Genomic DNA, 18,187 nt, shown 5'->3' on the forward strand with positions numbered 1-18,187 from the left:
GTTAATTTTTACTGCAAGCCACGTGCCGTTGCAAAGCTTTGGCTGGTTGATATTTTGCAACATGATAATTGGCACACAGATTTTCAATTGTGGTACATGCGATGGCATCCCTGGCAGATCAAGTGAATTCAAAAATTCTGTTGGATAATTAACAGCTTCATCTGCTTCCACAACAGTGTTGACGGACTTGTATGCGACTGCCTTGCTTTGAATGTTAAACTGAATAATATTAAGTTCGTAGATGTCTTTGTTCTTGGCCACAATAATAGCTCGTTCAGTCAGCCAATCGTGATTCTTATAATTGGTTTGAATATTGGGAAATACTTTTTCAACCAATTCTTCTTTTGACGTCACTAAATTGCAGAAGTTGTGAGGCAATGAAATTCATCCTGAGGTCAGATCAACCGGCACCTTTCCGTTCCCAATTTCCAGCAACTGATGTGAGAATATCTCAGCTGATAGATAGTTTTGCAGCTGGACACGCATATTTGTAGTTCATTTTAACGTCTTGACGTGTCGCCAGAAAGAGTATTTCAGGCAAGCATTTATTTCGTCCGCTGGTGTCGATCGAGGAGAACAAAGCAGACCTGAAGCTGCAGAACGCGATCGCCGTGCTCGCAACCGTGCATCCTCAAGTCTGGCCGCACATGGCTCTGCTGCTTCCTCGGCACTTATTTGAGCCATTGTCTGTTTCGCTCATTCACTGATGCCCTTTCTTCCTCAGTTTGATGCAATTACTCATCGCACTGCTTCCGCTCCACGAGTACGACGACCCAAGTTTGATCTTCTGCGAGGCATTATTTGGATTAACTAAAGCAGTTCGATTGCACTGAAAAAGTAGTAAGAAAGTTATAACAAAAACATAAAATTGCATATTTGTATACAAATGTATAGAATCCATAGTAGGTATATAAAAACACGCGCGTATTCGAATGCAACGTGTGACATCTATATAATAGTAGGTATATAAAAACGCGTGTATTCGAATGCAACATCGCTGAAGAACTTTCGGAGATTTAAGATTTTGAACAAACGAACATTTACATTTTATTTGTATATATATATATATATATATATATATATACACACACACACACACACACACACACACACACTTTTTTAATTATTACTGGTTGGTATATAACCTCTAATTAGGTTTGGAAATGATATTCATCTAAAAATAGTAAGCTGTTATTACAAAATAAATAACTGCATGTGGACTTCATAAAAGGGAACCTTTTGTTAATGGAAAAAAGCACTGACGATCTCCATATACTAACAGTGCCAATGTGGTAGAGTACTTAAAATGGAGCATTTAAATCTCAAAGGGCAGCTGACCGTCTTGGGTGCATTTTACATCCAAGTAAAACTTCCTGAACATTCCACTAAGAACTCTTAAAGAAAGGTAAGCAGAAGACCTTTACGCACCAGGTACCAAATGTAGATTTCCCAGGCATTTCACAGCTATGGTCTGGCAAGCTGCATTATCTTCAGTTTCCACTAAAGGTAGGCCATATGACTTCTGTTCAAGGTGATGAATGCAACATACATCTAAAATTCATCTGGATTCAGCGGTCATTACACCAAATGTATACAGTTTTGACTTTATAAAAAACAGAACTTTTACGTTACTGGAAACGCACCATAGCCGATCTCCCTGCATTAATAGTGGTCATACGGTGAGTTCAGCAATGAGATGCATTTAAATGAATAAGGGAAGAATGACAGCCTTGGAAGACTTCTGTATACTTGAGTGCCCAAGTATAATTCTCAGTCGGTTTTTACTAAGAACACTCAAAAGGAGAACAGTGGTACTGAACCCAGTTTTTTTCTCCCCCAGTGTCACTCTGTCATGTTACATTACATTTTTTTTCCATTAGAGGTGGACGGATAACTCATATGTGGCACGTGGGATGCAGCATGTGTCCAGAATACCTCCATACTGATAAGTTTGTTTAATCTTTGTTAACAGGGTAGATGGACTAATCCTAGGACCATTTTCAGTTACAACCACACAGTACAATTTCAGATAAAAAATGTGCATAAATAAATACAACATACAACGGAGAGAGAAGTGTAAATGAATGTAAACACTGCAAGTTTACAATAACAGAAGTACAGGTGGTTATTTATACCACTGTTACATGGCTCAATAAGTATGCAATGCATACATCTGGGTTACAGAATCAGAGAATCACAGTTCACTAAATGGTATAACATCAGCAGTAGCAAATAAGAATATAACAATATTGTTAGTAAATATGTAAATAGAAAATTTACAATTTGCAGCACTTATCAAGACAATAGTAGCCTATGAAGCAGATGGTGAAAAAAATGGGACTGTGCACAGATACAAGGTTATCGTTACCCATCGCCAGTCAAGAAGTATGTACGTAGGAGTCTTTTAGTATTGAGATTTCATGAATTTTCTACAGACAGTTATGTCTATCACTTGAACTAGCAATATCTTCTAATTAGATGGGATACTTTAAGAAAATCTACTTTCATACACAGTTTAAAAGCAAGACATACAATTTGTATTATTTTCACTGCATCTTAAAATGTACTGTTACACTTCTCACCCATCTGTCATTCTTCAGTTAATTTAATTCCTAAGTATATGATTAAGAGTTAGAAAATAAAACAAAGATTAGGACTTGTTTTTTGAAGTTTTAGTTTCACTGCCAACTCACTTTTTCTTTATAAATGCATCACCAAAATGATGTCAACAGACTTAAAAATGCACGCAAATTATTTAGGGTAATCAAAAACACCATACTTCTTCAGAGGAACAACTTACTTGCATTAAGGTTCACTAAGAAATCATAGGATCATGGGAAGTTTATTTATTTGACATTTGTTTACCAGGGTGGTCTGGCTGGGTCTACAGAACCCGTTTTCAGCAAAAGCCTGGGGAGAAAAGCTCCACATACAACACAATACAAATACAGTATAATCCAATACAATAAAGATTACATTAGAAATACTATACAAAAAATAAGTTGAAAGAACAAACTGCTACAAGATGATGTAATATATTACCACACAACTAAACAGTTCTATACAGTTAAAAATGACAGGCGATGATAGTCACTCTCATCATACAGGATGTAGAAATAGCAGCCAGAGAGTTAGTGATGCAGACATATAGCGAGAGAGAGTTAAGAAGAACAGAAGCAATAAAGCCTGAGCAGCAGCTTAAGGATATGATATAGAAGCAGAGAAGGAGTTAGAAAAGCTTTAGGATCTTGCAGTCTCTGAAGGATTGAAATGTGACAGAAGAGGAAGATCTGAGGATTAGGCAGGCTTTATGTAGGAGCAGAGCCGTGTTTTTGAGAAGATATTTCAAGAGGCTTTGAAATGGGTTAGGCCAGGAATAAACCTGGTAGCTACAGGTAGTGAATTCCAATGTAGAGAGACAGACTATGAATACAGAGTGTGACCAGGTTTTCTTGTTGGTTTTGAGATAGTTCAGAGATTTTTGTCTTCTGATCGTATGGAGTGATTTGACGTGTAAGGTGTGGCTACACAGGCTAGTGCAGGGCAGCCAGTAGGCTTGAAAATAAGGTTGTGCAAGGTGGATAGCTGAATAAAGGCAAGTTCGTTGGGTAGTTCAAGCCAGTTTAATTCTGGGAGTGGTTTACAGTCATGTGTGCGATATTTATAGAGTTTGTGGCAAACTTTGCAACCTTGTTGTAGCACTGTTCCAACTTGCTTAGGGTATAATTTTGTAAGTTACTTAAGACAGAGGCACCATACAGAAGAGTGGAGTAAAAATTTTTTTGCAAGGGTAGTTCTGGTTGCTGCAGTAAAAAAAAAAATATTTGTTCCTATATAAAAGAGAGTCCCAGTTTTTGATGAGTTTTCTTTATATTTTGCTGTATATGGGGGTCAAATGAAAGTTTATTGTCAATGATAACACCTAGAAGTTTGGTTTCCTGCACTATTTCTATGGCAGTGCTGTCACTGTCAGATGCTAAAATGTTGAAATGATCAGTGACAAGGGAGGTGTTTTGGGGATGAAAGAGTACTAGTTTTGTCTTCTTTGGACTAAGAAAGAGTTGGACATTTCTTAGCCAGGATTCAACTGCTGTAAAGGACTGCTGAGTTTGTGAGAGTAGTTCTGGTAGTGACTGAGCAGTGCAGATTATCGTGGATTCATCAGCATACTGAATGAGGGTCCCAGGGTAAGTGGCGGTGTGAAGGTTGTTTGTGAAAATGTTGAGTATGGGTCCTAGGATGGAGCCTTTGGGGGCTCCAGTAGGGTTGTGGAGAAAGGGTGAGAGTTCATCAGACCATTTCACTGCTTGTTTACAATCCTTGAGGTAGCTCTGAAACCATTTTACTGTGTTATGTGAGAAGCCTAAGTTAGAGAGTTTGTTCAAAAGTAAGGGGTGAGACAGTGTGTCAAAGGCCTTGGAGAGATCAAGGAATACTGAGGTTGTATAGCATCTGCATCTCTGGCCTTCTTCACGGTGTCTGTAAAAGATAATAAGGCTGTAGTGCTAGGTCGGAAGCCATGTTAGGTTTTGGTTAAAAGACTGTTTTGCAATAGATATTGCATTACCTGCGGATGGATACCTCTCTCGAGAATTTTGGATATGGGTGACAAGATGGATATAGGATGGAAACTGGATGGGGGTGATGTGAGATGTTTCCATACGGTAGGTACTTCTGATTCGGATAAGGACCTATTTATAAGGATATTGATTGGATAGGCAACTGAGTTAGCAGTCAGTTTGAGGTAGTATGGGGGAGATTGTCAGCTGAAGTAGAGCAGGGTTTTAGTTTTTGTAGCAGTTTCTTAATGGTGTCAGCGGGCATGGGCTGAAATACAAATGGGGTTTGTATGACATTTTGTTGAGTATGGGGGTTAGTAATGACAGGGTTAGAAGTAGCTGATGGCCTGGGGTTGGTGTCTGAATAGGTTGAAGGGTGGGGGGTCCAGCATTAGGGGTGTTAGTTAGTAGGTCTGAAATTGATTTTATGAAGTGCTTGTTAAAGTTTTTGGCTACTTGTGATGGAAGGGTATCAGGTGATAGGGTGTGCTCTCCATTTCTTCCAGGGTTAAGCAGAGAAGATATGGAGTGCCAAAACTTACTGGGGTTGATTTTTATGCTGGAGTTGATTATCGCTGTTGATTAGTTTTGTCACTTTGTTACATAGTGTTTTGAAATTAACATGATTTTGTTCATTTTTGTTTTGTTTCCAGGTTGACCTGGCTAGGTCCCTTTGCTTCATCAGGTGTTTACATTCCTTAGAGAGCCATGATGCTGTGAGTTCTTTTTGATTCTTTTCATACGAATGGGAGCTAGGGTATTAAGTATGTGAAGGAGGGTGTTATTAAAGTATAGTACAGCATCATTAAGGGGTAGTTGTTTAAGGGGTGTCCAGTCTACTTCCTGTAGGAGATTGTTGAATTTATGCTGACAAAAATTGAGTTCCTAACTGATTTTATAGTGTGCACTCTTAGTTGTTGGGGAGTTTGCTCTAAGGGAGTAAACTGCTTGAAGATCGCTCAGGGAGCTAGGCAGTGCACCCGAAGAGGGGCAATTAGCAGGGTGGGATACTAGAATCCAGTCTAAGGTGGACTGGCAGCCAAGATCTTTGCTGTATCGTGTTGGAGCATTGATAAGCTGAGAAAAAACACACAGATTTATACTATTTGTGGGGGAGTCAGAAGCTATGGTTTGTCAATCTATATTTACGTCGCCTAAGATTGTTTCAAGGCTTACTGTTTGGGATGTCCAGGATAAAATATTTTCCAACTCTGGTATATTGTTACCTGGTGGGCTATATTATATTACTACTATGCAAATTCTTTTTGATACAGTAAGTTTCAAAAAGGAGATTAGTACCTCAGCATTGGAAAAGATGGTATATTACTGGTATAGGGTGTGATGTTGAGTGTAGAGGGATATAGAAGCGCTATCCCTCCCCCTTTTTTTAGATATATCTCTTCTGGTCATTGCAAAGTTTGGCAGTATTATTTTGGAGTCTTTTACATTGGGATGTAGCCATGTTTCAGTAAGGGCTAGTATGTCAGGTTTATTTTGATCAATCCAGGCATGCAGTGGGGCTATTTTTTTACATAATACTTCTAAGGTTAAGTGTAAGTATGTTTAAGTCTTTGGGGTTACTCTTGTGTTTAGGATTAGAGGGTGGACCAGGGTTAGGATGTTTGTCTCCACATTTGAGTAGATAGGTAATAAGGAATGAGTACCATGGGAAGTGTTTTTATTCCTAGGTGAGATTACTGGTGTCAAGTGTGGTTTCATAAGAGGTGAGGAGGCCAATTTGTGGCTTGAATAGAATGGTAGGGTATAGGGGAAAAGCTGGGAGGGGATATGTGAGAAGCTGTGTTTATTGGGGAGAGGGTTAGAGAAGGTTGTTGATGTGTATTGGTGTGTGGGGGTATGTAAAGATATAGCTGTAGTGAGGTTGGGAATTAAGAGTAAAGAGGCCAGGCAGGTTAGGAGGAACATGCCAACTGTGATAGTGGGTTTAAAAATAGTAAAAGTGGAATTTGTGTGTCTGAATGTAGTACAGGTGTAAATAAAGACTTATCATGGGATGCGTGCAGCTGAAGGTAAGGTTGGAATGTTTTGACTTCAGAGTGGGCTTTGATAATGTGGTTAGGTGTTTCACCTTGCAGTTTGTGATAAGGATGGGTGGGGTTGATGTGATTGGTCAGTGGTAAAATTATGGTGCAATGCTAGTTTGTGCGTAGAGTAGAAGAGACGGTGGTAAGCCTGGAGTTAATTTAAAATAGTTTGAGGTGGTGATTGTATTGTGATGGTAGAGTAAGATGCAAAACAAAGTATAGTAGCGGGCATGTGAGTTCAAGAGGATGGATGTAAGGGAGAGCAGATAAGTTTGGGTAAATAAAAGAAAATACGTTGTGCAAGAAATGTGGGTGTGGACAAGCTTGGGTTGTATGCAACTGGATCATAGGAATTAGGGGGGTGGTTTGCTTAGGATAAGAGTAGAGGTGCTGGGGGAAGATGGAATATAGGGGAAGAGCAGGGGAGCAGAGTGAGCGGAGCGAACGGCGTGGGAAGAACCCCCCAGATGGTTTACCACCATAAATAATCAATGAGGTAGGATGTTCCTGGATACAAAAGACAAGTTGTCTGAACTCTAAATACTTGTCTCGAGTCAGAGAGTCTAATTTTATAGTTATGGGCTTTTCAATGTCTTTTCAAGGATATATTACACTGACAAGAGTGAAATATGCTGAAGTGCTAATGTAGCTTCACCTTCAGCAGTAAAAGGCCTAGCAGTATGAGTGAATGAGTGGGGATATCATTCCAGCAGATTCAACACTACAAAAGGCGCACTAGACTTAAATTAAGTTATTTGCATATTGCCTTACATAGATTTAACTTTATTTGTTGCTTGTGTACTTCTTGTCAACTCTAGGTGAAATTGAGCTGTGCGAGTTCTTTAGGTAGTGCGATATGATAAGTCTGACTACTGCTGCTGCTGTTGCAGAAGGTACATGTGCTTGTTTCACTGGGAGGTGGAGAGAGAGAAAAAGTTAAGGATTTCTTGATGGTTGAACTAGTTAGGTACAGTACTATTTGTCTATACTCATCCACCTTAAAGTAATGTTTGGCAAACAAGAATAGTGCACTATATTTCACAGTTTTGCATTACAGCTTTCTGACCTTTAAACAGGACAATAAGCATACAGGAGATATTTGTAGGCATGCACGTTTGGGATTACTAAAAACAAAAATGGTGGCTTCCACAGTATAGAAGGACAGAAAGAAAAATACACTAAAGTAACAAGAGATATGTGTACGCATGCAAGTGTGAGGTCACTGAGATCTAGGTTTACAGATGTTAGAGGGACAGGAGGCAGGCCCATCAGTTAGTTCCCACTCTTTGCTACACAACATACAATCTGTAAATCTGACATTTAAGCACTTAGAAAAGGCAGCCAGCTAGAGTGTGTAACATATATAAAAATAAAAAAGGAAGCAACTATAGAAAATGACAAAATTCTTCACGAACAGAAACTCTCATATACCAAACAATCTACATTATCCAGTAACTGTGCTGTTCAAACAAACATAAAATCAGGTATTACAGTAGAAGCCTTCAGTAGAAGTGAGTAGAAACATGTATACATAACATAAACATATGTACTACAGACAGCAGAGAGAAAGAAAATATAAAAAAAGAAAGAACACAGCCAAATGGCAACAGACTACAAACTTACTTGATGTAACTGCAGTACAAACAAGAAAAACTTTGATGGAGTCACTGAATCCCACTGTAAAACAGCCAGCCACTAGAAACTTGCTAATAGGCTATTGGCCCTGAGGCCCTTACAACAATAGCCAAGAATTTAACCCATGTTCTGACAAGTCAGCACCTGATGCCCCTGTCCAGCAGGGACACAGGTGGAATCCCAGTGTGTATTTTCTGTCCCCCATCCAGTTATGCAGATTGCGCTTAAAAAGGGTTAATGAGGTACTCTGCTTGATGTAGAGAGGGAGTCTATTCCACAGAACGGGGAGTCTCTGGGACACAAATCTGTCCCACCAAGTCCTAATGTCACAGACCAGAGACCAGGTTGAGGTCACGTGAGGGTTACTAGAGTGCAACTTGACTTGCAGATATGCAGCAGTCCCATTAAGACAGGGTCTGAGACTGCTCTGTATGCCGGACAGAGGTCACCTCTGAGGTGTCTGTCTGAAACTGCATAGAGGGACAGGGCTTTTAGCCTGTATGTGTAGGGTAGATATCTGAGGCCCTGGATTCTCCTGGTGAAGAACCTCTGTGGTCTCTCCAGCTGCTGCATGTGCTTTGTAATGCGCATGCTGAAAGGGGCACTATACTCAACAATGGGTCTTACAAGGGAAGAATACAGGGATGTTATTATGACCTCCGTGTCCCTGGATGAGGTACCCTTACTAACGAGGTGGACCATGTAGAAAGCAATATGGTGGTCAAAAGTCAGTTTCCCATCAACCTGGGTGCCCATGTCCCTCATGACGGACTGCATGCTTAGGACCTTGTTATTAATGTGATAATTTGTGGGGACTTCACTCTCCACAAAGGGGATAATGATACATTTTTTGGTATTCAGTTTGAGGCCATGTTTCTGGCACCAGTCATTTATTTGGGTGAGACCCTCTTGGAGGATGGCCACATCACTAGGGGAATTGATGACAGCGTTCAGCTTGCAGTCATTTGCAAACTTGGTCAAGCCACATGTATAAATTTTCAGTGCAGGGTATTTCAACTGTGAACTAGCACTATGGATTTAAAGTAAAGAGCCTTAGCATTTTCAGGTCTAAGGAAGGATTTGGTTGTTTCTGCTTAACACCCAAGAAACAGCCTCAGTTCTTGCTGATCTATTTTACTACCTTAAAACTGAATCAATTACTGCTATTCTTTCTGACAGTCAAATTCACAATACATGTACAGAAAAAATGTCAATTTTCTAACCATCATTGCCATTTTAAATCCACGCAAGTCACTGCAATATGTTCCAAATTAGTGACTATTCAAATTTTGCATTTTGAAAATTGTGTTTTTTATAACTGTACAATATGTTTGTCTTAAGTGTTTAAAAGATTTAAGAAAAAGGAAAGAAAACATAATATGGGCATGCTACCACAATGACTCACAAACCAAATAGTTGAGTGACACAAATTAAGATCTAGTCTACAATGCAGATGGTCCTTCTCAAATACAAAAGAAAACGTGCATTAAAGAAAAAGAAAAAAACAGGCTACAATGGTTAAATTAGGTCTAAATAGTCCGCTCATTTCAAGTGTGTATTAAAATAAAGAGTTGCACAAATACTACAACCAGATTGACACTAAACTCCAAAGAAAGTAAAGAGGTTTGCTTACAATTTTATTAATTACATAGGACTCAGCAATACTAAAAATTTAAAGCAATCCTGAAAGCCTCCATAAACAGTTTGTTCTTTTACTAGGGTCTGAAACCACATACACTAATTCAACTGAGTGCATAGTTTTAAACCACTGCTTAAACAACATCCTAACCAATCCTGACCCTGCACATGCTCAACACAAGGTTAAGACTTTGTGTTTATCATACAATACTCTCCTTAAACAGAATACTCTCAACCTCTCACTCAAATGACAAAATTTTTATACACAACTGCTGCTTGTACAATCCACAAAGTTGCATGTGGGCTCTCTCTTTAGTAACTTCCACCTCTGTACAATCTTAGAATGTATAAATGTAGCTACTGCTCGTGTAGAACTGTAAACAGAAATGTAACTATTCTGTGTTTAACTGAAACTTAGCATATGCAATGTAAGCAAATGGAGCTTTTGTCCCAGTGCCTCCGATAAAAATGGGTATTACCCAGTCGGACTTTCATGGTAAACAAAGACAAATAAAATAAATGCTTTTTGTTGTTTACAGTCGTTGCTTCCATAATATTTCCCACCGCTACCCTCTAAAAAAAGATCACACCATCCTCCAACATTCTTAATTCTAATGCACAGTTTTTTTTCTCAATACCTTAAAACAGTATTATCAGTAATAATCTGGCACCAAAGCAACCATAAAGTACCTTTCAGTTTGTTCATATCAATGTTTTCTGGCAACAGATCATGAAAGTCTAACCATCGTTTTGTAAACAAATCTGGCTCAGCCAACATTAGGCAGGGAAGGTTACAGTCCTTTCACAGATTTCACAGTTAAGTCACTCTAATGTTACATTCAAAGTATAACCAAAGTCAGTAAAGCATTGTACATCATACTTAAAAACTAAAAGTGAAAGTCTCTTAAAAAGCGCTAGTTGAAGAAACCTTTTCAAGAAGACAAGGAATTAGTTATATTGCAACACTATAACAAAAAGTGTTAAGCACTCTTCTTTCTGGCTAGCAAAGCATTGTAGCTGTCCAAGCAATTAAAAGAAAATTAAGGACTGTACGGAATATTATAAATTGTTTTAAAATGCATCACCAGGTCTTTGAAGCTTCACAGCCAATAAGAACTGTTGCACCTTAAACCTACAGGGCTCAGCTCATGGATGAAAAGGGCACATGACCAACCAGGTTAACAAATTTATACTGGAAATGCTTACTAGAACTGCACACCTGAATGACATTAAAAATTTGCAACATTAAAGTATCTTTGATGTGGTCAACATATATAAAAAGCTGCCTTCCTAGGCCTGGTAATCTTAACCTCTGGCACGCATTGAAACATTACACTGCAGAATGCAAACTAGTTGGGATAAATATTATCACATTAAAATTACAGAAGTCAAGACTCACAACAGGGAAAAAGAGGACTGCTCCTTGAAGGTGATAAGAGAACAGCTAACCCCAAATGTAGGAGTTTAAGTAACTTGCGTTTTTTTTTTCACAAGTCACAGCAGAGGGGATTCAGGAGGCTGCTACCCAAAGCCTACAGTAGGCAGCAATACTTAACTGTGGTGGTGAAGCAAGAACAGACTCATGGGATGAAACTCCCAACCTACCAGTTAAATCTATGTAATGCATTTTAAATCAATTTATAATATTCCATACAGTCCTTAATTTGGGTAGTGTCCAAAAAGTTGTGACCATGAACACTTGCAGAACAAATGAAGTTCCTTCACATGGTTGAGAAGCTAAGTCAGCAAGATCAGGTATGTACCTTAGCAGTCCAGAAGTACCTAGGAGTGGAGCCACTGCTACTGGAAGAGAGGTGTCAGCCAAGGTGGTCTGAACACTGTAAGGAGGACTGTCGACTGTGCAGTTTCTACTGAAGTTGTACTGGCAGCCAAAAGGAAGAAAGCCCCAAAGCATACCTAGGGCACACTAGAGTGATCATTTTGTCTCATTCTGCTTAGGAACACACGAGGATCCTGCAAGCCAAATTAGGAACTGCTGCAAGGGACAGGGAAGACCGGCTTACCACAGTGACCAAGACAAAAGTTCTAAAAGTGGATAAATGGACAATATGGTGGTTTCTGATTCACTCTGTGATGAAGAAACACTTGCTTAAGTGTGGTTTCTAAATGATACTAAACAATGACAGCAGACAGTATGATTTTTTTTTAATCTTTAAATCTGTGCTTTGTAGAATACATAAATACCTACTTGCTCATTTTCTTTTATCACTGAAGTTTTGCAGTGGTATAATGAAACACAGCAAGTAAGCAGTTTGAGGCACTGTCTAAAATATAAGCAGTACTCTGCTTAAAAACAAACATTTAAAATGCTCAAACAGTTTACAGAATGATACCTTGGTATACTGTCATGAAGGTTCCCATTCCACTTTAAAGTTTTTTTAAATATATTATGCAACTATGAGACAAATACTAAAATATGCTATTGTTTGACATTATGCGGTAAGCCTTAAGATGTGCAACACACTTTTCTACCTGAAATATTTTATTTTTTTTAAATAACTACGATGTAGATGGTTCAAAAATTACTTAAAAATAATCTCTCAAATGCACTGTAGCAAGTATACTACTTCAAGACCCTCAATACTGGAAGTCCCCAGGGCTCAGTTTTTGCACCAGCTTCTGTTTTCTATATTCTTAAATGATCTCACTAAATATCTTGCAGCACTAAAAGTCACACTACAAGCAGACATCTTGCTAAGCACTGCTAACAAAAATAAATAAATAAATAAAACCCTCAGATCTGTCATCTCATTTACAAAAAGAAATTCATAGATTTCTAAAACTAACCCAGTTAAAAAAAAAAGTTATGCTATTCACACCACCACATAAAGTATCAAATGTACAAGAAATAAAAAAAAAAAGACCAGGCAATATCATCCTCAACACTGCCGAATGCAAACACTTGGGTTTTACTCTATATCCCTAACTTGCACACGCTACTCATGCTGACATGTAATGCAAGGAGAGTGGCGACTGCTCTCAGACACGCAGAAAAAGACAACTCAGATAAGTGCAAGAGTGGTACAAGACACCATCTTAACTGTCCCAAGAGCTGTTAGGATTGGGTCTTGCACAAATGACAGTGCTGGCCAGCAAACCAAAGTGGCAGAAGTGAAAATCTGTTTTGTTTCTGCTTGCTGTGCCCTCCAATCTATCCCTAACCTTTTTTAAAAAATATAGCCATGACATGCTTTACCAGCTATAAATAAATACCAGCAAACACTTTGCATTTTTTTTTCTCTAGCTAGTAGCACATGGAGAAATAAATCTCCATGCATTACATAAAACTATGAGCAGGTCTCTAATCATAACCCTGTATTATGTGTTTTCAATGCGGATGCCAAGATTCACCTCTCCAGCTTCCCTCGTGAGGTGAATTTCAAGGCATCCATGCCTCAAACACAAAGCAAATATGATCACTGACCCACTCATATTTCCTCTATATTACAAGCAAAGCCCTACTGCAATTAAAACTTTGCTACAAGATTACACCTCTCCTGTCACCCAAAGCAAGAACTGCTACAGCTAAACTGTATTACTACCGAAACTTAAGTACTACCAATAACAATTCTACACTCCCGTACAACAAAAAAATCAGAACTTCAGGTAATAACATTTTCAGTCACACTACTACCAAGTTCCCAAACTCAACAATGTCACCTAATAAAGAAAATCCAGTGTCTCCCAGTCACACACACAGAGCCAGATATCTCCTCAACTGCTACTATCTAAGATTATGAATTTGAGATACTGCCCCCAATCTAAGAATACATTGCTAAATACACATCTGAACTCCCTCTAAGACAGTCAAACTGTTATTTTAACACTTACTCTTACCTCCCTTTAAAAATTCAATAGGTGAGAAAGTTCTCGCCTGCCTGGGACCTGCTACCTGAAATCATCCACAAGAAATAAAAACCTTTAGACACACTGAATGAATTTAAAAAGGCATTAAAACATACTCACATGATGGAACCATATGCAGCTGTTTTATGGACTACTGTTACAAAGAAAATAACTACAGAATAGACACAACCATCCTGTAGCCAATGTAACCAACAACAAAATACAACTACAGTATAAAGTGTACAAGGAACAACTACTGTAAGTAGATGTGCTACTGTTTCTAACTGCATCTATCTCTGTCTTGTAAACTGCTCTCTGAGCCCGTGTTGCGACTGACAAGGGTCAGCAGATCAAGCTGGACAACAAATAATAAATAAATAAAATCAGAAGACATCCTAGAGGTTCACTTCATTCACCCATACAAAAAATGTAGCTGCAGTACTGCAATAAGTTCACAGGTTTGACTGACAAGCCTACAACCTAACGACCTTAAAAATTTGACTGCTGTAACCCCACGATGGTACTTGTATACATACACAGCTGCATTCCTACATATATACAAACAAAAAGCCATATGTACAAGTATACATATACACACCCAAGTATTACACAAACTTATCAGAATTACTTTTGAAGATACCAACTGACTTCTTGTGAATCCAACAGGAAACATATGATAATCTGGGAAGGTGGGACACACGGTTATCTGTCACTATTACTGAAACTTTAGTTTCAATACCAATCACATATTTGCAAAACAGTTCAGGTTCTCTCATCCATGATTTTTCCAGGACACTTGTTCAAAATGCTCGTTTAGAGAGTAGCAAACGTTCAGGAGTGGCCTTAGGTCAACTGGTGCCCTAGGCAAAGGGGCTCCAAGACACCCCCTCCACAACACCTGGTGCCCCCATCCTGGTCTACCTACACCAAATAAATACTGGGACAGCTCCCCTGCTAGATCGGCGCCCTAGCTAAGGCCAGTTATGCAAATGCTGCAAGATAAAATGGTTTAATAAGCTTTATGCAAAGATTAGACATGCCCTTAAGAATTAGAACTCTAGAATCCATCCATACCCTCCCCATTCCGTACATGGGATCAAGGTGTTACATCAAGTTACACAATGGTCAAACTTTAAAGTGCTGTCTGCAAACATTACCAGCCATTTTGGCACTATTTTGCTGTATCTGCCATTGAGATAAGCACTACAGGACATAGCACCCATACCAGCAAACTGTACATTTCATTAATCCCGTCTGCAAGGGGGTCTTGCCCTCTCTTAACTTAACTAGGTCTAAGGGACACACACACACACACACACACACACACACACACACACACAAATGGGACTAACAGAAAATAGTCTGGCACTACTGACTGGGGAGTCACACTGCAGGACTACTTCAGCCTAAGTCACCGAGTTTAGTGTGATTATCTCATTTCTAATAATATAGGGGGAATGAATGATCTTTGGTGGTAATATATTTTACGAATTCACCACATACTTTCTTAATAACTAATTAAGTGACATAAATGTGATGCAGAAAGCATACCTCTCAACTGTCCAAATTTCTGCAGTGTCCAGACTTTTGCCTCATATTTTTGGCCTTCTGGCAAATGACTGTCAAATCCTTGAGAATTAAACCACAAAGTAATGACAGGCATTTGAGTTTTAGACTTCATATTTACAAACTGGCCCTATTCTGGGGCTTTGTTCAGATTTTTTGCTCTAAGAGGTTTGATGAGGATACGACACAAATGTATTTTTAAGACCACACTGACAACCTTTGATCTCATTTCGTGAAGTAACTGTATTACCTAGTTTGCAACCGTTTTATCATGAGCCCACCTTTACAACGTAAAAGAACACCAAAACAAGTGTGCAATAACATACTCAGGAAGCAGTGTGACTTTCAGGACGCTCAAGCTAACCTCAAACCTGACTTACGTCCTGATTATGAAAATGCCTCTGCACAACTGATGACCTAATTACTCCTCAACTTAATCAAAAAGAACGTGGTTTACCGTTTAACTAACTTAACCGCCACATTTATATAACCCAAGGCCGCATTTCCCTCACGTGGGTATAGTATTCTCTTTTAAGCACAGCTACTGTAAAGCAGTGTGTCTGTCACTGCCTGACTCTACCGTAATTCTCAGAATCTGCTCCACCATTCAATCAGTACTCATTATTCATAAGGATTATTCAGAGAACACATCTGTCAGCTTAGACTGTGTTTACAATTAAAAGGCCATCTGTACAACGTCTCAACGGCTACACTATTAAAACACATCAGACATTCAAAACTCGAACATGTGTCGTGTATACTTATTTAATTTCCCAATAAACTAGCATAGCCATGTTAAAAGTAAAGCTCTTCTGCACCAGTGGTACCAGTTACTACATATCTTTGAACAAAACTACCTTCAACTTTGCCTACAGGCATTGAAAATAAATTTGGAATCCATGAGATTAAAATAATTTAACAATCGGTCACATTTCCGGAAGTAAAAACATATAAATAACCACGAAGAAAACGCACCACTATAAATGACTAACTAGCTAAATAAATATCAGAAATGACTACATTATCTCACTGGTCACACAACCATCCGTGCAGAATGTGAATTACTAAGGATTGAGACAGTGACAGTAAGAAGTAAATCGCATATCTGTATACGGACATCAGCTGATACATGGGAATGTCATGCTAAATAAACATTAAATTGGAAGAGGCGGTTATTTTGTTTTAAGACAGACTGTTATGGGATATTACAGCTAAACACCTTTAACGATACCATCCGCCATTTTTGTTTGGCTTACATTAGACAGCTTGGTGTAACAAACTTCATTCATACCAAAAATGTTTCTTTAAAAGGACTGACTTTAATTAATGGGTCTGTAAAACCTACTTTAGAAGTATAATGTGTTTAACTTAGTATCAGCTACTTACGCGGAAAAAACCCGCGTCCATCTTGCCTCGTTCACACAAGCCCCAGTCTCCCACAATTCAACATATTAAGCTGCCCCGGAAGAAAATGTATCCTGCTAACTTAGCAATGTTAAATCACGTTTCCTGTGTCGCGATTTCTGTACGTTTGTTTACCTGCAACGTCATCGTTATTATGGGGCGTGTTATGGGTTGGCTTGCTTAATTACGTTGAAGTTGCGTGCTGTAAATAGTGTTTATTTGTAATCAACAGCTTCCCGAAAAAGAGGAAACTGTTGTTTTCTTCATAACAGTTTGGTTGTATAATGTATGTGAAAAGAAGAGCAGAACCGTTCTTGGACTGTTTTGCCGGAGAGTAAAATTTGATGCAGTTTTGACGTGGACTTGCGTATTGTTTATACTGTGTTGCTTTAAAAGTGTACAGATGCATTTATTTGTATGTAATATTCCTTTGATCTTTCCTTCGTCTTTGATAATTAAACTTGTAAGTGCAGTGTTTCTCTTTCTTGGAGTGATGTTAGTTTGCTGTGGAAATGTGATGATCATAAGTCCTGCGTAATTTGGTGATAATGAAGAAAATTGGACTGTGCGTAATTATTGTCAAGAATGCATATATTGGGTTCGCTTACATCACTAAAAGTAGGATTGTTTTTCTTTTTATTGTTATTATTGTAAAAGTGGTATCCAAAATAAAAGTAACAACAGTATGTACACAGGTCTGGGAAAAGCGCAAAATCAAGGTTAGGAGCACAAATTTCCGTCAGAATGTATTTTCTGAACAATACGAAAGTAGGAAACTATATTGTTTGACATTGTCTAACTTAATGATTTACGAAAAAAAGAGGAACAGGGCATTTGGGTTAAAATACGATCTCTGTGCAACTTTTAATCCAGTCAAAAAGGCTGTAGGTTCTACTGCTCAGAAGGATTTGAAGTCACACACTGTAAAACGCAGAAGTACGTATTAACTTAAACCTTGCATGTCACTACATACCTATTCTAGACAGAACCAGTAAGTTCTCCATTTCAGTAATTTATGGACCAGATTGCATTCCCTTTGTTAACCCCCCCCACACACACACGTGTCGATAATTTGAGTTTTCCTGTCTGATAATTTTGTTTGGAGAAGAATACATATTACTACTTTAATATTATTATTGATTCAACTTGCATAACAGCTACTCAAGTCATTACATGTTATGGTTCTCATTTTGGAGAGCTGACAGTCTTGGAGCACGGCATGGACACGAACAGCAATCTACAGGCTTAATGGTCTTGTCAAGTAATAAATTCCCGCACTTGTACAACAGGTTCCGTGGTTTTATTTTACACAAATTAAAATAATTAATTGATCTGCCTTCTACTTTTAGTAGTTAAGGATCTTCTCAAACTGCAACTGCAAGTTCCACGTTCTCCCTTCACAGCTAATTTTTATTTCTACATATCTTTAGTAAGCAAACAAGTCCGCAGTATCTGTTTTCTTGGTAATCTACC

General features: G+C 38.5%; 1 protein-coding gene across 1 annotated transcript in view; it reads right to left on the reverse strand.

Moving 5' to 3' along the window:
* The window catches only part of SRRM1 (serine and arginine repetitive matrix 1), a gene marked incomplete in the record, with an annotated part of 1,602,281 nt that extends 1,585,476 nt beyond the window's left edge, over nt 1–16,805 (reverse strand). The window contains 1 exon segment of the mRNA XM_044083096.1: nt 16,697–16,805. Within this exon segment, the coding sequence (XP_043939031.1) occupies nt 16,697–16,717 (21 nt within the window).
* Between the last annotated feature and the right edge of the window lie 1,382 nt (nt 16,806–18,187).

Source organism: Protopterus annectens, chromosome 1.part1 (assembly GCF_019279795.1).
Source record: "Protopterus annectens isolate FY-2018-M chromosome 1.part1, PAN1.0, whole genome shotgun sequence".
Classification (NCBI taxonomy): Eukaryota; Metazoa; Chordata; order Ceratodontiformes; family Protopteridae; genus Protopterus; species Protopterus annectens.